The 22,716-nt window shown below is 42.2% G+C and overlaps 1 protein-coding gene across 1 annotated transcript; it reads right to left on the bottom strand.

Annotated features, from left to right (window-relative positions):
* Positions 1 to 8,055: 8,055 nt before the first annotated feature.
* Positions 8,056 to 21,372, bottom strand: LEO1 (LEO1 homolog, Paf1/RNA polymerase II complex component). The gene is made up of 12 exons (XM_042824575.1): positions 21,285 to 21,372; positions 20,126 to 20,851; positions 19,747 to 19,854; positions 18,942 to 19,036; positions 18,163 to 18,308; positions 17,553 to 17,637; positions 17,121 to 17,215; positions 16,733 to 16,867; positions 16,068 to 16,203; positions 15,557 to 15,743; positions 15,188 to 15,285; positions 8,056 to 12,177 (listed from the first exon to the last, which is right to left on the bottom strand). The coding sequence occupies exons 1-12, from the start codon at positions 21,340 to 21,342 to the stop codon at positions 12,073 to 12,075; spliced, it is 1,974 nt and encodes a 657-aa protein (XP_042680509.1). The 5' UTR covers positions 21,343 to 21,372; the 3' UTR covers positions 8,056 to 12,072.
* Positions 21,373 to 22,716: the final 1,344 nt, after the last annotated feature.

The following is a 22,716-nucleotide window of genomic DNA, read 5'->3' as shown; positions in this document are numbered from 1 at the left end:
CCAAAGCCTGCTGGCAGGAGGAAGGCCCTCACAGGTGCACGATAACCTCCGGGGGCCATCCAAAGAGCTGATGTGACACAGAAGGCTGCCCAAACCAACACAGGAAAGGGATTAATGTGAACGATTCCTGCACTTCACTAAGTAGTTCCTGAGATGCGTTGTGAGGAAATTATCAGGTTTTCACTACAAATATTCCCCACAGACATCACTCACCACTGCAAAAGCTTAAATCCTTCCTCCCTGCCATATTTTTCCAAATGGCAACTGCCGTTTTACAGGCGTGGTGGGTTTTCAGAAATAGAAAGAAAGCTTGCCAAGAGGAGTTGTTGCTGAAGAGAAGGCAATTTGATCAATACTGTGATGACCAGACTCCTTCTGCCAGCAGATGAGCACCCGTGGCCCGCAAGGTCCCACAGTTATGCCATCCTCCTGGGAAAACCACCTGCTGGATCCCCTTGGTAGGCCAGGCAGAGAGATCACTGCCCAAACAGTTTGCGTTCCAGCACACACTGGGCTCTGCAGCTCAAAACTTGAATTCCCTTCACATTTGGGGCTAATGATGCACAAGCTGGGTGCAGCTGGTAGCCAGGAGAAAGCAATCTCACTTCATGCCCTCGGTCATGCTGTGATGCCAGCGGGGTGACAGCAGCACAGCCCGTTTTTGGCACGGTGAATCAGCCCATCAGGCTGTCAGAGCTGGTGCCAGCACACAGGAAAGCTGCCAGCTGCCATTCGGTGCAGGAGCAGCCCCTATCTGGCAACATTATGTTTTACACTGCTCAGCACTGCTATTAAATACAGGAGCCATTTGAAAGCACTACAACAAGGTTACACGTAACAGGTTTAACCAAAGCTTTGTATTTTCCTGCTATGGAAACCAGTCATAAGAACAAAAAAGCTGTCCAAAGCAGGAATTTCATGCGCTACTCTCTCCTAATCTGCCCTGGTCCCTTCTGAAGCCCTAAAACTGATGAATGACGACACGGACCAGTTGCAACCAGCCCAAAGCAGCAATCTCAGCTTTCTACATTAGCACTCTGCTAATATGTATTATCAGGGGTCACACCAAAGCACAGAGGTGTTTCCCCTGCCACCTCCAAATGACCTCATTAAATGCCAATTGCTCCATCCTCACCAAACAAGTTCCCCATGAACAGGAAAACAACAGAGCAGTTAAGCTGTAAAGCCTTAGGACAGGTTTGGTTTCTTTTTCCCAGGAGCAGTAATAAACCACCTTGCTCCAAGCAAATAGGCAACAGAATGAGAAAGGCACCACAATATCTAGAAAAACTCTCAAAAAATAGCCATAAACTTGCAGCTTGTCCTTGACTCCTAAGAGCAAAAAAATACACAGACAATACACAACAAAAGGTAAACTGAGACTCAAAACCTTCAGAAAATTGGACAGCAAAGCAGCACAATCATCACAGATTAAAATCTGCCAGGAAAGCCAACATCAAGTTAATTCTATTTCAGAGCATAGAGGAGGCCAAGAGAACCTCTTAAGACTTCACAGCTGTAGCAATTGGACAAACCAATACAATGGGAAAGGCATTACAACAGAGATGTGATGACAGAAGAACCAGCACAAGAGAAAGGTGCTACAAAGCAAAGGAAGAAGACTGCTCACCCGTATCAGAAGATTCCAGGTTCGCAGGGGGAAGCTTCACTAAGGAAGGACATCCAGCAAAAAGATCCTTCCCTGGGGCAGTCAGCCCTTAAATGAGGTCTAAGAGAGGAGCAGCCAGGCTCCACCCCTGCTGGTCACACAGCTGAATTGCCTTCACCTGTGCTCCCAGGGCTTCCAGCTCCTTTCCACAGGTGCTCAATCAGTGGGTCAGGCCGTGACTCAACAGTTCCTTTTTTTTCTGTGAACCTAAAGTCACTGGTATTTCGTGATGAGCACCAAGAACCAGAGCACTCAGAACTGTGTACTGCACAGTTTTGTTACCTTAACAAATATTTTCCTGCTTTTTAAACACTTAAGTAAATTCTTTATAGGGTTTGTAAGCTATGCTCCCATCGAGGCCCTCCAGCTGGTCTTCCTTTGTCACATTACACCACAGGAACCTCTGAGTTTTCCCTGCCACACAAGGCAAACCCCATTGCTATCAATGGACTCCACTCAGCCACAGAATAAAATTGCATCCTGCTCCATCCCTGGAGGTGTTCAAGACCAGGATGGATGGGGCCCTATCCAGCCTGATCTGGTGGATGGGAATCTCGTCCACAGCAGGGCACTGGAACTGGATGTTTTTAATATCCTTTCCAACACAAGCCATTCTGTGATTCTTTGACTCTATATAAAACACCTGAGAGACTGTAACTTTGGTAACATCCAAACATTTTTTGTGTGTAGAGCAGAATGTAGCATTGCAGGATCAGAAGTGCACCACCAACACTGAGCCATTCAGATGGAGTAACCGATGAACGATGATGTACACATGGCAGCCCTACACCAGGCAGCCCCATGCAGGAGCAGAGTGCTGCACCCCACATCCCAGTGAGTGCAGGGATCACAGAATTGAGTTGGAAGCCCAAATTCCCTGCAGTGAACAGGGACCCATACAGCTCCCTCAGGTGCTCAGAGCCCCATTCAGCCTGACCCCCAAGAATGGGGCATCCACACCTCTGGGCAACCTGTGCCAGTGCCTCACTGCCCTTATCATGAAAAAACCCTTTTTCCACATATGCAATCTAAATCTCCCCTGATGCACAGCTTGGCTGAATTGCTGGGGTACAGGGGCACAGAACCTCTTTGTGTGCAAATACATGAGAAGGATCACGTATTTTATTTGTTGAATTCAAATAACTTTTCAGTCTAAATTGCACTTTGTGTGTTCTAAACATTATGCAAGTTTCAGATTTTCTGTTTATTTTAAAGTCGTCTTTGTTACTGGTCACAACATACATGTATTTATATGGTCTTAAAAGTAGCATCTGGAATCGCGTCCCAAGAAACATTGTCCTGGTAGACTACATGTATACTGCTGAATGAGGATGAGTTTCAGAAAGACAACACATCTGTTGGTGGGTTATTTTTTGTTTGTTTGTTTCGTTTTTGTTTGTTTGTTTGCTTTTTATTTAAAATGTGAGCCCACTCTCCATTAATTACATTTCCAAAGAGCAAAATGCATCTCTCAAACTCAGCTGCATCAAACCGCCCATGCGCAAGGCCAACACAGAACATATGCTACAGATGCCTCCTGTGCCTTTGCCTTTGTGCAGTTATGCCCCAGGTCTGCCCTAAGGGAGGAAGCTTCCTGCAGATGGGCAGTGGTTAGAAGCACTGCAGCTCTCAGGGAAGCCCCTCTGGCTAGATTAAACATCTGCAAAGAGCTCTGCCATTTCTCAGCTTTCAAAACAACACATTTTCGTCATCTATTCCCACACAGCCAAGATCTTGTTTTCAGAGCACCCAAGTCCATGCCGCAGGGCGGACATGTGAACTTAGAGCCACATACTGCCAAGACATGATGGCATCTAGTACTGAGAAGATATCAGGAAAAATATCCAAAGTTAATGTACATGTACACAGAATTCAACTAATTACTGCAGAGCTTCAGCATTTCTCAGATCTCCTTGAAATTTAAAACTCTCCCACTTCTTCAAACACATATGTAAGCTGCTGAAAGATCCATCTAAAAGCCAGACCCCTTCTGAATCAAAAGTTGTCCGAGTGCCAATTTACCTAGAGTCCCTAATAACATCTGAAATCCATATTTCCTTTTGAAATCTTACAATCACAGGCTTAAAAAATAATGTCTCTTTGCTTCTCAAATTCAGGAATCCCAGAGAAGTACTGTGAGAGAGATTGTGACTCCCTGCCTATTTGCATCCAGCGGTGAGAATATTTCAGGCTTTGATATCTCCATAGTTGAGCTCCATAGCATGGAATGCATTTAAACTTCTCCCCAAGATCTCCAATCCAAACATGGCATCTTGGTTTGCTAACTGTTCTGAAAAGTCTGAACACTCATCTCTAGGTTCCTTGCAACGCAAGCCAACCCACCTGCACACCCTGGACGATGTTCTGTAACAACAAAGCACATTTGGGTAGGAAAGTCTGAAGAGATTTAATAGGACACTGTGGAAGAAATGCCCCCACTGTCAAAAAAGAGGAGGAGAGGAGGGATACAGGAAGGCTCAGAAGTTTGCAAAACATGCCTCATTTGTTGACTTAAAGTTACCTGGGAATTCTGTCTTTCACAGCCGATGGACGTGTTTCAGCTGCAGGCTACTTTCACACAGCACTACACACAGAAACATGAACTATCCCTTGCACCTGGCTCAGCAGCTCTTAACCTTTTCCAATCTCAGTTCTGAACAGGTCTCCCGCACACCTCAGTCTTTCACAACAGGCCAGCTTTTCTTAGTTATGCTGCATGGGTCACTCGCAAAGAAGTTCAAAGAGAAAATCAGGTTTTAAACCACCAGTACATAAATCTGAGGTTTAAAAATACAGGAGCAAAGGTCCCGAGGTCCACAATCATCAAATGACAAAATGGCTCAAGCCTTCAAACTAGCAGTGCTGCATTCATAGATTCAGCTTTCCCCAGCCTCTTGCAATGTCATGCTATGGAAAGATTAGATCCTGAGGCAGGCGAACACACATATGGTGCTGCCTGCTAAATGCTAGCAGCTACTCCAGAGTCAGCGTTTGGGAAAAGTATGAGAGCCAATATAATCCTATTTAGTTCTGAGAGATCAAACAGGGTTGGTAAGAGGGTAACATATCCACAGATTAGTGAAATGTTCTCAATTTTAGCATGGTCACTTTGAGATCATGTTCAGAAAGCATTTTCATTTAGAGATAAACAGTTTTTGACCATATCCCAGACAGATTAGAATTATATGAAGTTCTGAATGTCACATTTAAAGCCTGGAAATGGTACTCATAAAACACCATTCCCTTCTATCTATCCCTCATACAAATTGACTGGCTTATTGATACGGGAAGCTGGCTCTCCCACAGCCATATGCTATATAAACAGAAGGAACACACCATTTTTCTTAGCAGTCAAACTCTCATTAATATCCTCCATTTTTTCCAAACAAGATCAGAAGGAACAAAATGGTTAAAGATATTATAAAATGCCAATTGTTTAAGCAAACAAGCCCATCCTGGTATTATCTACGATTAATTCTTAGAGAATGTGAGATGATGCACTGATCCAAGTGTCTCACAGCTCAGCGGATAGCTGCCTGCCTAACTGAACACACAATTAAAGCTGTTGACAGTTCTAAGGAACTTCCCAGAATTTGCTGTTAACAAATAGCTGAGACATAAAACTACCAAGTCTTTCCTCTTAGTCCCTTGTGCTCTGCCACTGCCTTGGAAACAGCAATATGATTCAGGTCACAGCAGAGAAGCCTTCACTCAAGGCAACTATGAGTTTGTTTTTGATGAATGGCTTCCAAAAGAAAAAGCTGTCCATCCACAGGACTGAGCTGTCTGCTTGCAGCACCTACCCACATCACCAAAGGGCAAGAAGGAGCCCTGCTGAAGGATAGGAATGAGCCTTCCACCACTGCCTACTACAGAAGCATGAAATCACTGCCAGTGGAGATCTGGGGAAACATTAAATGGTTACAGCACACACATTCCTTGTGATCAACCAGAGAAGCATCGTAAGTAACCAAAATAGATGTACAGATGTTACTTATGTGATAAGAACACAGGCAGGCAGAGCTGCAGAAAATTCACTCAGCCAACATCAGGCAGCTCCTGCTATCCCTGAACACTCCCCTATCTGGTATAATTGAGTACACTTAAACACAGACACAAATAGTTTAATATCCAAACAAACATCTGTATTTATAGCAGTACCCCATCTAACACGTACACAGAGTAAGAGCAGCCAGATCGAGACAGCTGGTTGTCAACATAAAAATCTATTCAGTGTTTATCCCACTACCCATGACTAAGCATGACTGTAAGAGAAAAAAAGTACTCTTGTGTTTTGATGAAGATATAACCCCATCTTGGAATACTTTGACTCAGTGAGTAACAATGTCTTAAGAGTACTGTGGTCAACTGAATTTCCCCTTCCTAAACTAAAGGTTAAATAAGCTGGGAGAAACAGACAGGGAGACATAAAACACTTTTTATAAAACTGCATTCCTCGCTCTGGAGCACAACGGGCAGCACTCAGAAGCTGCTGATGCAGTATCTAGATTGCAGGTTGCTGGCTCATTCTGTACGTTCTCAGAAAAGTTTCAGTGTGGAGCTGAAATTAACACTGACTGTGAGCAGGCATGTCATGGAACCACACACTTTGCTGGGTGCTGAAATTAGGACCAGTTTGTCGTGATGACTTCAGAGGACAATAATAAATTCCCCTATTTTCTATTGAATACATTTGTCTGTCTTTTCCTTCCAAGCGTGCTTTATTTGCACATCCCACTTAAAACCTCATTTTCTCAGGGAATCTGATCCCCCCTCTTATCTGAAACAAATAAATCTCCTGTTTCTATAGCAATGCCTGATCACATAGTGACAGGTCAAGGCTTCAGTTAGCATTCTACTAGACAACACATCTCTTCTAGCCTTTTACAAACATCCATAAATACTCACCAGTGTCTATAACACGCTTGATGTCACCCTCATTAGATGAATAGACAGATTTTGTTCCTTACGACATCCTTCATATCCTTGACTGAGTTCTTAGAGTTCACTGGGCTAAGGATCCCGTGTGTTTATTCTGGAAGCTATTTCATCTCTGCAATACTTTATCTTAGACTGACGATCCTCACCATAAGCCCGAACATTTTGAAAGTGTCTATCCTGCTTGTAAATCATAAGGAAGGTTCAGTAAAATGGCTTAAGACTTCCAAGAAGAGAAAAAGGAACATTAGCTACATCACAAGAAAATTCACAGAACTGTTGGGTAGAAAAACAGACAAACACTTTTAGTCAGTAAGCTAACACTCTGCTATTTCTGTCCTTGCTATTTAAGCCTCTTCTTTCATCATCAGTTGTGAAGCTGTAACTTATCGCCAATACTTTCCAAAATGATTGTAGGTATTCTGCATGTTTTCTCCAAGGGAAAAATGTTCTCATTTCCTTCCCCAAGCAACAGACAGGAAAAAAAAATATGGAGTGCCAAGACAGGAAATTCAATCCAATCTGACACGTAACAAGTAGAAATGAGGGTATGGAGAAAGGATAACAACTCAAGTTGTGTTGATGTTAACTTGAAATATTTATCTATCTACAGACAGATACATGTCAGACTCTGGATTACGTGTTTCCCTCAAACCAACATCTATTAACATGCTTGCAAGAAAGAAGAAAACCTCTAACATTGTAAACTGCTGGTGGTTGAGTTTTTTCCAGTTACTTCTGTGAGGGAAAAAAAGAAAGAAAAAACAACCCACCATGTTTTAGCCACGACACTTTGGCTTGATCCTTCCTTATCTGCTGTGGGATGCACTCCTCCCTTCACAAACAGTACAGTCTGAGTAGCAGTTTATTTTAAGCTGAAAAACAAGACTGGAAGATGACAAGCTCACATAGTTTAAATACAGTTACCTTATTCCATACTTGTAAACAAAACTTGATGCTGCTGGCATTACATACAACCAGCACCAGCACTGGACTTACAATAGTAGGTTGCACATCTCACAATACAGCCCTCAGCCAACCAAGCAGGACAACTTCCCAAACCTGAGCACTGTGTACAAGTGTATGGAACACCCAAACGAAAGATGCTGATTACTGCCGTTGCCAGAAACTTTTTATGTGCTTTACATATGAGAATGGGAGTGGTCCTTGAGTATCCATGCAAAATTAAAAAAAAAAAAAGATTTACTGTAGAGCTCAACAACGAATCCTATTCTAAGAGCCCGTTCTGTACAGAATTTGTATCATACACCTTTACACTGACAAAGAAGGAAAAAACCCACCAGATAACTGACAAATCATCACACTAGGATTAGCGTGTCTTTTCCAGTTACATTATGGTTACGAGGAGAACAGAATAGCATGAAAACACAAAAAGTTAATTCAGTCATAGGATGGAAAAAAGAGGGTGTGATAGTTGATACTTTCACTGTTATTTAGGATTTTATTTATGTTTCACTTACAATGTATGAAGAATACAGTGAATGTATGATTCCACGGCTATCAGTAACTGCAGGAATGCCACTCTTTCCCAGAAAATTTCATCATAACTGAAAAGACATGAGGTTACTTTTGTTCGTAAGCTGGCCCCACAGTCTCTCATTTCTTCACAAAATAATGGAGAAAACAAAGCAACAAATTAAAACTTTCTAGTTAAGTTTCCACTTTAAAACATCTTTTTCCCCTTAAGTATCAGTCCATTACAGTTCTGAAACCATAAAAACTCCTTTAGAAAAAAAAAATGTTAAGAAAGTCTTGTGAAAGGATTTTTTTTTTTTTTTTTTTTTTTTTTTGCCAAATTCTGTCTGAGAATGATTTCAGCAGGGATTTACTTAATTTTATGTCATTTTCTCAACTACTTAAGCTTATATACTTCATCAGAATGCCCAAGAGTTTTAAAGCAATTAAAGATACAAGCTAGCAGTCAACACTTGTTTCAGCTTTTCTATAAGTCTTTCATGTCCAGACAAGCACTAAAAAAACCCCAGCTCAAGTGAAAGGGCATCACTAGGCAACACGAGGTGTTAGTCACATTGCTCTCCACAAGCACTTCCAAGTCAAGCCACAGGCAAGTGTCTCAGTGTTACAACAGCACAGCTAAATTTCACAAATCTAATATGTAAAACTTCTTATAACTCACATTAAAAGAACATTTATCAGAAACAAAATCTTCTCCTCCCTTCCATGTAACAATCTCTATGCATTCAGTAACACTCAGCTCGACCACCAGCATAAAGCTGTTGGAGAAAAGCTCTCCACTAGAATGGGCTGACACCACGGGCTCCTATGCCCACTGGCTGAGAAATAAATACCTATGACTTCATTGGAAAGTCACCATCTCATGTTTAACACATTCCTGTGGCTGCAGCTTCACATCTGAGCCGAGTTAAAACTTGCTGCCACACACAGAACTGTCCTGTCCTACCCCTTGCCCCACCTCCAGTCACAACCGACACAATGTGCCAGCTGAGGCACCTACACCAGTAGAAAACTATCAACTCCCTTCTACCAGGTCACGTTAAGTTCTCAAAAAACAGTCAAGTAAGCGCTCACACCTCTGCTAAAGAGAGCATCCTTCCTTCCGCCACGTCCCCTCATGTCCTCATGACCACACCAACTGACTGCGCTGGCTGCCATGCTCACAAGGCCGATGAGGTAGCTCTGTCGGCCCATCTGGCACAACACTCCAGCACAGCAGAAAATCAGTTTCCTGGGCGTTTAGCAAATTCACGTATTGCCAAACCTGCTGCCGGGAAGAGAGAAGGACTGCATGGGCAGCTGCACCCTTCTGAGGGCAGCCCACGATCCATCAGGCTTGCTGTAGCATGAATACTGCGTCAACTTGCATGGCTAAGATGGAAGAAAATGCTACTCAGTGCTAAAAGGAAAACTCCAGTTCAGCAATTGGCAAGTATACGGTTGAACAACAGACCTGAAACAACAAAACTATATAGCTAGGAACACCTTTCAGTGATGGTTTCAAGACAACTTACCCTACACTCTAACGCTCAGCTCATTGTCAGCTCTTCAGATTTTTATTTTTGGAAACTGTTCAAATCATAACCTTTCTGGAAGAAGTACTCTGCAAGTCTGTACAAAAGTAAATACAGTTCATCTACTTGTTCTTCTCCTTACACGTTTTAGTTTCAGCTTGAGATTTCTGATTCGGGTAAGAAAAACAATTCCAAGTAATTCTCACATACTTGGAGGCTGGGAAAAGGGAGAACAAAAAAACTGAGTGAAACAAAGCTGTACATCACACTCCCAAGCAACAAATAGTGTGGATAAGACAAAGTTCATTCAAGCGACTTTAATTAAAAGGTGATTGTTAAACCAATTTAGGCAGAGAAAACACTTTCTGAAATTCCATGTTTTAATAAGACTTTAAAAGAGCAATTTACAAAGGAAGACAGCAGAAAAAAAACCACTTCTTTTAATCTTTTAAATCCACAAAAGCCTCATTTTTGGAAGCTAAAGTAGCCCACTTACTAAGCAAAGGCTTAGTCAGCATCGAACCTGTAAGAGCGATTAAAACATTTTCACTCTTCGGAATATAGTAAAAATAATGCTTCAATTAAACTGACATTAAGCAATACATCAGCAGTGAAATGGTGGTGTGCTTCCATACACTGCATTGCTGCTTAGGAGGTACCTGGGAGACTTTGACAAGAAAGTCTAGCATCCACACAGCACAAGAAACAACTCCCTTTTTCTACAGCTGGCTTCTTCCTGAGCAGGTTACAACAGAAAAGCAGGTAACCACGTGTGAGGAGCCAGACTCCCAGCAGAGGTCTAACCTAAGAGGATTTCAGGGTCAAAATCTGAGCAGATGGAGAAAGGTTTTATCTGCACAGGGAAGAGAGGCAGAAACTCTTAGAAACAATTACAAAAAGAAAAACAAGAACAGTTTCTCAGGCACTCAGACTTCAGAGTAGACATTTTTCACTTTGTTTTCATACTTGCAAGTGTCTGCACCGCAGTCAGCTGCTGAGCAGAATATATTAATGTGTGCAGAGCTCTGTGCTCTGCAGCTAGAATGCTTCCCACACCTTCCAGGCAGGAAAAATGGAGGTAGTTTACTTCAGTAAACTGTTTGCCTAATTACACATTTCAAAGGCAAGACAGCCAGGTTAAAAGCTGTAACTCAACAGTTTTTATAGAAAAGCATTTCATCTGGGCAGGAGAAAGATGAGTAACATTCATTCTTACATAACTGTTAGCTACTTCATCTTACGAAACATCAATCCACACAGCAAACTTTCCATAGCACCACTCAATGCATTTAAAGAGGCATTAAGCTATGCTTTCTGCTTGCTTCCTGCTGTCTCTATGAAGTTGCAAGCTTTCTAGGACTGTCAAAAGCCAGTTAAAAAACAACACAGATAACATGGAAATGCTATCTCACCAACAAGGGAAACTACATGTGGGAAACATAATCTTAAAGAGTGGAAAAGATGAGACATTTCTTGTAGCCTCTCATTTTGCAATGCTATTTGCATAATCAAATAAGGTGTTTAAAAATAGCATAAAAGCAGCGATGATTCTGTCCACAATATTCTCCTCCATCGTCTTTTCAGCCAACCAGTAACAACAGGAAAATGCATCATAAGGCTCGTATGAGGTTACAAAATGGTATTACTAGGATATGTATGAGTGCAGTTCACTGCAGTTGTTAAAGAAGTCTTTCATGACCTTGCAGAAATTCATTAGTTTTGTATAAACAAGTGCTTCTATTCTGGCATTTACATCGCTAATGTGATTGTTATTAATGCTAACACTCAGAGACATGGATTTTTGTTCAATTTGTGGAAAAATAAACATCTTATGTGGTTGGTTCACTATTCTAACTACAGAAACTTCACAGTTTACTCAGAGTAGATATGATAAGAAATACATTCAGTCAAAAATATCAAAATATAACAGCATAGTAATGCATGTAGTATGTCCACAGCCAGCAGTAAATAAGGAAAGCGAGGAAGAAACAGTATGGTGCTGTAGCACTCATATGTTACTCCAAATCTTCTGTACAAATGGTAACCTTCACCTCCATAACCTCTCTGGGAAAACTTACAATTTAAGCATTCTATATGAAGGTTATGATTTCTTCTAATAAACTCAGTAAGACCACTCATTTATTCACTTTTATTCAGTTGTACAACCAGTTTGTACTACAGTTTTCAAAACTGAAATGCACTGTACAAGATTTAAAACCTGGTGCTGTGATGATCCCCATTGCAGCAGCTGCTGCAGTAAGATAAGATGCAAAAATATGAGAAAGTAAAAAAGAAAGAAACCAACTTTTATTCACACCAGAAACACAAATTTCAATGGAATTTTCCTTTATCAAAATAACCCCAATATGGCTACTTACATCTTTGTTGTAAGAGAACTGTACAATTTATATATAAATACGTATATATAAAATCAACTTTAGTGCTCCCTCAATGTTAATCATCATCATCTTCCTCTTCATCACTGATGACATACTTCTTATGCTTCTTGCTTGCTTTGTCATCATCCTCTGCTTTTCTCTTTCCAGAAGGCTCCCCTTCCTTAAGGCAAGAAAGGACAAAAATTTAAAAAATATTCAAGCTAAAATAAAAAACAGCCTCAGAACAACAACAAAAAGGATTTTTTTGAAGGAAAAGCAAAATTATTTGTTCTAGTCTTTCCACCTCATGCCTCTGTAGTGCTGCACTTCATTGGTCAGCATTGGTTCCAGTCTCAGACCCCAAACCAAGAGGGTCCACAATACAGCTGCACCTCCATTTACCTCAGTGGGAATGCATCAACACCTGCTTCAAAACTAACTACTGTGTAAGAGTAATTTATCTCCCAGTCTGGGTTTATGGAGTGTGTAATATCACTATCAGCAGTTATGAATTAAGGAGATAAGCTTAACATTTCCCTCAGATTCCTAACAGTGGGGTTCTACATGGGGTTCATATGCTCTTCGAAAGGAAGTGCTATTTATACAGTGACAAAAGCCTGCAACTCTTATGGTATGGATAATTCCTAGAATTCGTAGGGAAATTTTCAACACGGAGAAGCTTTCTGTTCAGACAATCTGGACAGCTTTGCTCAGTTGTCAGACTACTGATACTTGCAAACCTTAAGCTAGAGCTACTGAGAGAAAAACAACACCAAAAAAACATGAATTGGCAGGTGTTTTTGTCTACCACATTCTGGCATAAAGGAAAAAAGACTGATAAGGAACCACCAGCACTAAGAAACAATCCCACAGCTTACAGTCCTAGAAATACAGTGTAGGAGACTTCAAAGGGCTGGTCATGGGAACTCCAATCAGTGCAACTTCAGTTACTGGGAGGAATTCACAAAGAACTTGACACCAGCCGATCACCTGAGATAACTTACAGCCTGTTTTGTTGGGTTTTCTGCTGTTAAAGCACCTCACACCATTCAATTCAAATGCTAAAATATAGACTCTAATGCATGAAGCAAACCAAAATCTTGTGTTTTCCTACAGATCATAGAATCATAGAATGGCCTGGGTTGAAAAGGACCTTAAGGATCATCTAGTTTCACCCCCTTGCTGTGGGCAGGGTTGCCAACTGTTAGACCAGATAAAATAGAATACCTGTCAATCTCTTTTATTACATCTTAAAACTCGAAGAAAAATGTCTAACTTGGTGACACAGGTCTTGTCTTGTAAAAACGACCCTAATAGCAAAAACAGGTGAGTGGTTCACAATGCAGAGATCTAGAAGAAATACTGAAATTATGTAGAAAACTATTTGGGAACTACAGAACAGGCAAAAACCCAGATTCTGATTAACCAAGTGGCCTACAACACAGGCCCAAGTTGCTTCAGGTTACCTTACTAATATGTAGAGTTCAACTTCTTTTTTTTCCTGTCACACTATTTCTAGATAATCTCCTGTTTGTAACAACACTGCAATGACTTTTTGCAGGCTGGATGACCAATTCCTAGCACTTAAATACAGAGCCAACAGTTTGATTGTTAATCTAAACACATTTACACCAGTTCAGTTTAAATCAGCCTTCTAGGCACCACTTCAATCCAAAGCGTTCTGAAGATACTTGGTCGCACTACAGATCATTAATTGCTAATGCAAAGCTCATCAATTTGGACACAAAGGATGAGTGGCAACTCAATTACAGTTTAAAAAGAAGAGTAACTTTGCTAACACCCTCAGGCGTAAGTAACCTAATCTCCTCTTCCATTAGTTAATTTTGTTTATTAAGAGCAATGCACACATTAATTGGATTTTAAGAAGCAGCAAGAGACAACACAGCCTTTCTAATTACTTATTATTCAAAACATTTTGTTTTATATTAATGTTGAATTACAATGGTGAGAATCTGAACTAGGAAGGAAATTTGAGCATAGAAAACAACTTAGTATGGGTGGGAATCTCAATCACAGCTACTTCCTCAGAACATTTATTCTCTTATAATTTAGCTGGGCTACTGTTAAGGACTCTCCTTCCTATGTGCAGAATATCCTCATTAATTACAGTAGCTTGCCACATGGTGATAAAGGTATCAATAATAGACTGACGTTTTCAGCATTGCCAACCCACTGTTAGCAGGACAAAGATCTGGGCTGTGCCGTTGACTGACAAAAGCAAGTCCAGTGCTTCGCACATACAGATACTGTGCTTTCGGTGAGCATGCAGGAAGTAAGTTGTGCACTACTGGCTGGGTTCCATAAAGTAGAGCTGCAGCACCCCTCTGTGGTTCTGACAGGAATACTGCCTTTACAGCGGGCAACTGTAAAATGGAGGCTACCATTCTCAACCAGCAGAGAAACACAGTTAACAAAGCCTTTCTTCTGAGAGACCAGAATTGCAAAATCCCAACGTTGCTATACTGCAAACTAACAGCTAGCAGTGTCTTGTCCATAGCACCAACAGAGCTCTCAAAATTACAGTTTGGTCTAGCATGCTACACGTCACTAAAGGAAAGCGACTGAAAAATCTAGGACAAGAGCTGAGATAATTTCAACAGTTAAAAGTAATCTCTTAAGGGAAATGGTGATATAAAACCAAAGTTGAACAAAGCATTGAAAAGCATTCCATGAATTAATACTGACCTACCCAAACTTCTGTTTTTAAACTTCTGTACGTTATTCCATACATAAACATTTAAATAAAATATAATTTACAGTGAAACAGGACTGGAAGATGAATCAGACCTGCATGCCAGCACAAAAACACCTCTTGTAACCTACAAGGTAGTAGGCAGTAAGAATCTCAGCTTAGGAGACAACACTGCAGTAGGGACCTGGTATTATTTTTCCTCTCTATGTGATCTTTTGAAGTCACTTTACTCTGCACAGCACCTGCTCTTCTGTGCAATCACCAGTAACAGTAAGGATCTCCTTTAGGTATCACTCAAATCTGTGAACTAATGCAGTAAATAAGAAATAGGCACGATTAATTAATCAGCATGCCAACACAAATGTTATGCTAATCACAGCAAAACAGAAACTACAAAAACGTCAGCTTTACAAACTGTATTAAGTGCACGTTCCTGGCTGAAAATGAGTAGCTATTATAGAACAAAGTCATCTTTTACCTCATCACTAGTAAGTTTCTTCGCCTTGAGTAGTCTTTGTGTTTTATCTTCATCTGAGCCTTCATCACTGTCTGAAGAGTAGATTCTAGCTCGTTCCTCTGCAGAGAAAAATGAAAAGATAAATATTTCTCTGAAATTGCTGAGAAAAAGACAGTATGAAAAATACTCCTTGTACATTTAGTCCCACAATAATCAGACAGAATCTAATCTAAATATTATTAAATGAAATAAACTTGCACGAACTGAACTCTCATCTCCTCATGTATCAAATTAAGTGGCAAAATATGATCTTATCAGGATTCTCCCGTGATACAAATCCACCTGAATTACAAAGGCCCTACCTTAACTACTGGTAAGGTTTATTATTACCTCTGATGCCACCTTTGTATCTGTTTTTGATAGCTGCTAGACTGATCGCATCATCTCCCTCATCCTCTTCCTCGTAGCGATCGGGTTCTAAGTAATTTGCACTCAGACCACGCTGATGCTGCTTCTCCCTCATTCTTCGCTGCTGAGATTCTCTGCGAATGGAAGCTCTTAATCTCTCCTCTTCTTTCTGTCCAAAGAAAGCAGCAAAGGATGAGTCAAACATAATAAAAATCTCAGTACTCTGCTGTAGCTTTTGAAATCCTCTCACAGCAGTGGAAAGAGTGCATATAATTCTGGTTTTTTTTGTGGTAATCTGTAAGATTAAGCAATTTCTAACAAAAAAGCTGCATGTACAAGCAGCACACACAGCTAACAATTACTGCTTGTTACTCCAAAATGCACTGTTTTCCAAAAATACATCAAACGTTTAGAAATGTTCAACTACATTTTTTCTCTTTTTTTAATGACTTTAGATTAAATCAGCAGATAAGAAAGTTCCACATCAGAATACCTTAATCATTTCTGTGCGCTGAGACTCTGGATCACGACCTGCCATTGGCAAAATACGAATTTTCTGGGTCTTTGAACACCTATCTGCCAGAGACAGAGTCATCTTCCTGTGCGTGGCACTGTCTGTAGAGTGTGGCCTGTTGGAGAATTGCTTTGGGTTAAATACTTATAAGAAGAATTTACCCGTTTTCAAGTGCCAATCACACAGCAAGTATACTTAAGACTTGAAAGATTAATCTACGCAAAAGTAAAAGCATTACTACTACTGTGCACTGTCACAGCTACTGGAGACATCGCTTTCTCTCTCAGCACCCTGTCTGCAGTCCATTATCAGCCTAAAATGTCATTCTCACATTTCACTTCAACATCCCAAGTCATAATCATCACCCTGATAGCCACCATTCTGATGGAGACTCGCCCTTCACAATACAAACTAAAATACATTAAAAAAAGTAAATGAATACACGTAGCCTTGATACTGCAATGAATAACAAACACATCAGCCTTTCAAACTGGGACATCCAGCTTAGGAAAAATTTTTCCCAAACCCTCCAAAAATAGCACATTCTTAGCAAACTGTTGAGCTCTGAAGGCTTACTAATCGCTATCTCTACACACTAGTTACAATACTTCACTGCACCACTTGATAGTGAACATCACGTTTACCTGAAGGTTAACTTGGTCTTGAAAACAGCCTGTCCTTGCAGACCGGTCCCTTGTCTGATAAACAGATGGTTGTGATCTCCCTGCAGCGGTGCCTTGTACACATCAAAGACCTCATTTCCCAAGTGGAGAGACATGCTTCAAGGAGATTAATGTATCAGTTACTTGATAAAGCCACTACAGTCCATTTTTTGCCTCATGTGTAAACAGCAAAAGCCTTTGCGTTTCCCTTTAATAAATAGCCGATAACTATATTTCACCGCAAACAAAGCAGAGCAGAACATTTTCAGTGCGCTGAGACTACACTGATTTTTGTTGCACAGAACAGTCCATCAGTTTTGCATGCTACAGGATTCCACTGTGAAAACAGGATGCAAAAGTTCAAACCAACCTTCCATCCGACCACTTGACGATGCGGGCATTGCTTTCTCTGATCTCATTCCCTTCCTCATCTCGCCGCATCCGCCACCGTATTGTGTTTTCTACCTGTCAGAACAGCACAGCTGTTAAACTCACAATGGAATGCTGTGGTAAAATACACCCAATGCTGGTCAAGAATTACAGCTAGAAGGGTTATATAATCTGCTGTGTGATACAAAGAGATGCAGGTGAAAGGGGTGGCTCTCACAGGAGAAAGGCAGTTGTTAAGTTTTTTTAAAATTTGTTCTTTTTTTAGCATTACTAAAACTCAGCAATATTCCTCAGCAATGAAGCCATCTGTACCTTTGGAACCTAAATCACAACTCATAACACCATTACAAAACACCTGAAATAGACTTTGATGAAATGTGGTTAGGTGAGCATAGAGGATATAGACTTATACCTTAAGTTTTAATCTCGTTCTCCCTTCTTCATCAAGCATCTCCTCATCTTCAAACTCATCCTCATAATACTGGGGATCAAACGGTCTGTAATAAATTATACAATACAGTATTCATTCTTCCAGAAGTTAATCCAGATTAGTCTTGTGCACAGTAACAGGTGCTTGAAAGGTTTAAATCATACGCTGCACACAACAGGAGGCACTGCAGCTGTGAGACAGCCATTTCTGCAGAAATGTAATTTACAGCATTGATTCTGCACTGCAGGAGGCCAACCCAAGCATCTTCACCACCATCAATTCCTGCCACTTTAACATTCACACCCTCTCAATGGCTCCAGCTAAAGAAAGCAAGTCTGCTTCAGAACAAAATGTCTCCTCAGTATCAGGATAAAGAGGTCAGGGTTCAGGCTGGAAATAAATGCAGGTAATTTTATAAAGAGGCCCACTCATTAGCCTACACCCTACTGACCTATCCTCACTAAAGTCTGCACCTTAATGTTAACCATTTTAAATACAACCAACATAATTAATTGTACTACTAAAACAAAAGCAAAATATTGAAACTAAAAAACTCAACAACTTATCATCTGCATATTTGATATAGAATTACCTGGGCTCCACACTGAGAAAGTTGGGCAGCTTCACGAAATACAAATCGTTACCCAAATCTGTGTTCACTTTTGGTATTTCTACCTCTATTCTTGTCTCTGGAATAGGCTCTTCCTCCTGCTGTTCTTGGCTCAGCCCATTCTCATCCTAATGGCAAAGAAGCACAATAGGAGCAAAAATATCAGTCTGACTGTTCCTGGAATAAGTGCTTCCATTCTGACTGAGAAAAATTCCGCTGGTATGTAGAGAAAGATCAAGAAGCTTCTCATAAATGCACTTGAACCTTTCCAGTAAAACCAATCCATTTCAAAACCAAAAGCCATTTCAAATACCAGTGGGAACTCGAGAAAACAAAGACAGAAAGGAAATAGCAAGAGAGCTGACACACAGTTTTCAGCAAGGAATGAAAAAATAAGCATGGGATAAGATTAAATTCTTTAGTATCTTCAAGGCTCAAAATGAAAATATTTGTCAAACAGCTGTAAGTAGGGTACCAAGAAGACCTACGAATTTGTATTTCTCTTGATGACAATCAAAATGTAATCAGTGTATTCCTTTTTCCAAATGGAAGAAGTGGAGCAGGGCTGGGGGAGGGCATGTCGACATATCTAATATTGCTGCGCCTAAAGCTCCAATCATTATTTTAGCTAGGGCAAAATGATCTGTAGATTCTTATTTAGCGCTGTTAAAACTTTCTCCATTAAAATATTATCTAACCCCATTGACGTTCCAGATCTCAAAGTGGAATAGTGGTTTCATTACTTCAAAAAGTCTACTCACAATGGGCTGTCCTGGAGTTGGTGGCTTGTCTTCTCCGTCGCTCCCTGAAGAAATGTCATCTGCTCCTCCAAACAGGTCCATGACATCTGCGTGTTCTGGAGGAGAAAAATTACTGTTATGAAATACACATATATGCAAACATACATGCCCCTTCATCAAACAAAACACAGAAAAAACAATCCTTCACTTTTATCACCACTTAAAATCACCTACAAAGTTTAAGAATCTCTAATTGTTATGAAGCACAGATTATTCCCTTATTCCGTAAAAAACGAAAGATCCCCCTTGTTTTGAAGCTGGAGAGTCAGTGCTTCCCTGGAAAGGCTCTATTATGGAGAATCCAGGTGAAAAGTGGCAATAGACAAACCAAGAGTTAAAGTTCATCTTTTACTCAAGTAAACAGTTTAAATATACATGACAAGCAACCTCACTGCAAACTTTGGAAGTTTTACTTCTCATTAAAAGCAACATCTTCTCTTGATCAGCAAAATATCAGTGTTTCTCAGGCTCCTGTGATAAGATGCACCATGAGCTTTGACAATGGGGTGTGAACCAACACTCACAAGAGAAAAGCTCTGTCACTTGTGGAGAAAACTGAGAGATGACAAAACTAAAGTGAAATCACCAGGAGAAATACAGCGTGTGCTTCCTCACACAGCACCTTTTCTGTGCCGCTCTGCCGCGCCCATGGCACTGCAGCTACATCACAATGTGAGTGCTATTGACTGTACCAAGTAGCACAGCAGATAAATCATGGATTAAAAGACAAATGAACCAAAAGCCAAGAAACCAATCCCACCTTTACCTTTCTGGCCTTCTGTATCACTGTCCACCTCTGAATCTGATGCAATCGGTTTCTTTCGCTTCATTCGCAAGACTTCATCTTCACTATCGCTGCCTCTCGCAGACTCTCCTAAGAAGCATAATTATTCTCAGCAGACTAAGAATTCTGTTTTACACATTTTAAAATTCCTTTTATTAATCAAGTTGTTTCAGATTAGAAGTAATTTAAACACACTGTGTAAAAAAAAAAAAAACCAAAAACACAGTATTAAAAAGATGCCCACGTTTGAAAGTTATGTGATTAACATTTAAGACAGAACTTTTCAAGCCAATGTAAATGAAACAATGGAGAACAAACCAGGCTGTAAGAAGCAAACCATTACAACTGCACTGGATCCTACCAGATTTATGCTCCTGCTCCTCCTCATCGGAATGCTGGGCCCTTTCGTCATCATCAGAGTTCTGCATCTTCTCCTCATCGGAGTGCTGGGCTCTTTCATCATCGTCTGAGTTTTGCATCTTCTCCTCGTCTGACACCTGCGGCCTCTCCTCGTCATCAGAGTTCTGCATCTTCTCCTCGTCCGAATTCTGGAGCCTCTCCTCATCATCAGACATCTGAGGCCTCTCATCTTCATCAGAGTTCTGTGCTTTCTCCTCATCGTCTGAGTTCTGCTGTCTCTCCTCATCATCAGAGTTCTGCTGTCGCTCCTCATCGTCTGACTGATCGCTTTTGTCCTCCTTGCCCCACTTCTCATCCTCCGAATGGGCCTTTTCTGAACCATCTCCCTCAGAATGGTGACTGCCCTCATCAGAGCCGTGTCCCCGCTCGTCCTCCTCATCATCATGAGCAGCTTCTGAAGCGCTGTGCTGGTCCACATCCGACTGATCGTTGTCTTCATGCTCAGAGTGCCCCGAAGCTTCGGAGCGATTGTACGACCTCTCGGAGTGGTTGTCGCTGCCCGTGTGATGGGAGGCTCCTTCGTCCTCGCTGTCGTCTCCGAACAGCTCCTTGTTGCTGGGCTTTGCTGCCTCCCGCTCATCATCCTGCTCGCTGTCGCTGCCCGAGGCATTGCTGCCGGAGCCCACGTTCTCCTGGTCGGAGTCGGAATCCGAGCCAGAATCAGTATCTGCAAAACAAACACCGCCTCTCAAAGTTAAGCCATCCCTACGAGGGGTCAAACAGGACACAGGCACGCGTTACCCAACAGCAGAACTACACGAGGCACAGAAGTTACCTACAATAAAACATCTACCGACTACGATACAAAGAACGACCACAGGTACCACTCAATATGCCCGCTATTACCTAAGGTTCTAAAGCTCTGGGAGGAATAAGCCGTTACACAAAGCAAAGAACTCGGAGGCAGTGCCCGGTGCCAGGCGCTGCGTCGCCGTTCCTTAAGACGCCTGTAACCACTTTTCACCTGTGAAGAGCATGGAGCCAGCGGGCTGCACACCCCCACCCCCGGGCAGTAACCCGACCGAAGCCCGGCGTTCCGCCCTGCTTTGCGGGGGGGCCCGCGGGCGGGAGGCCCGGTACACGGCATCTAACGGCCGCACCTTTCTGCTCGGCCTCCGAGTCGGCGTCGCTGCCGAACAGCTCCTCCATGTCGGCCATGGCGGCTGCACGCGCCGGCGCCGCGCAGTGACGCGATACGGAGCGCCGGGTGCTGCATCCGGGAGGGGGAGGAGGAGAGGGAGGAAGGGCTCCTCTGAGCTCCCGCCGCCCTCTTCCGCCTCCTCAGCGCCGCCCTCAGCTGCAGCGCGGAGCGACGGGTGCGCGCCCATTGCGCGGCGCGCTGCCATCTTGCGAGGCGGGAGCTCGCAGCTAAGGGAGAACTACACCTGCACACCACGACCCCTCCCCCCAAAAAGCGCATTTTAATAGTTTTCGTACAACACTTGTATGAAATATTGGATCTAAGGCCTGAGCGGCAGAGTTAGCTGGGAATACAGAAGTAAATCAGCACAGCAGTGTTAGTTACGTTCAGCAGCAACACCGCACAAAGTCAGTACGGGGATGCACCAGCTCCCTTTGTCAGCTGCCTGGCCGCCTCGTGTCACATCAGCTGCACGGCTCAGCTCGGCATCACCTGCAAATTTGCTGAGGGTGAACTCAATGCCATCGTCTGTGTTACTGACAAAGATGTTGAAGAGTGCTGGTCCCAGGACAGACGCCTGGGGGGCACTGCTCCTCACCAGCCTCCACCTGCACTCGGAGCTGCTGACCACAACCCTCTGCCAGCAACCATCCAGACGATTCTTTATCCACCAACTAGTCCAGCTTTCAAATCCATGTTTGTCCAATCTAGAAATAAAAGCATGGCACAGGACCACGTCAAAGCCCTTGCACAAGTCCACATAGATGATAGCAGTCACCTTCCCTATGTCCACCAATGCTGTCACTCCATCCTAGAAGTCTGTCGGATTGGTCAGGCACAATCTGCCCTTGGTAGAGCCGTGCTCTCAGATCGTTTCACCTTGTGCATGCCTTAACATGTTTTTCAGGCAGATCTGCTCCATCATCTTCCCAGGAATAGACATGAGGTTCACCAACCTGTAGTTCCCCAGCTCCTCCTTTCTTAAAAGGATGTTTCCCTTTTTCCATTCATCTGGGACTTTGCCTGACAGACACGACTTTTCAAATAGGACGGAGAGTGGCTTAGCACCCACATCAGGTTATTCCTTCAAACCCTGGGATGCATGCCACTGGGCCCTCTAGACTTACACACATTCAGTCTCATGAAGCAGTCTGGAACTTGCTCTGCTCTTAGAGGGGTGGGATTTCACTCCCCCATCTCCTGCCTAGAGGTTCAGGGATACAAGAGGGATGGAAGCCTGACTGGCAGTGAAGATCATGAAGGTGTAGAGATGATGAGCATCTCTGGCATCTTCTGTCAAACAAGGCCAGCTACAGATATGTGAACCATATAGCAAAGCTCATGTATAGAACAAGCAGAGATCCACAGACAGCTTAGTAGTGTACTATTAT

The sequence above is a fragment of the Centrocercus urophasianus genome, unplaced genomic scaffold, assembly GCF_019232065.1.
Source record: "Centrocercus urophasianus isolate 14NV4802_14NV808 unplaced genomic scaffold, USGS_Curo_1.0 seq_23, whole genome shotgun sequence".
In the NCBI taxonomy this organism is placed as follows: Eukaryota; Metazoa; Chordata; class Aves; order Galliformes; family Phasianidae; genus Centrocercus; species Centrocercus urophasianus.
Note: the sequence above shows the minus strand (reverse complement) of the source record. Positions and strands in the feature narration are given on the sequence as shown.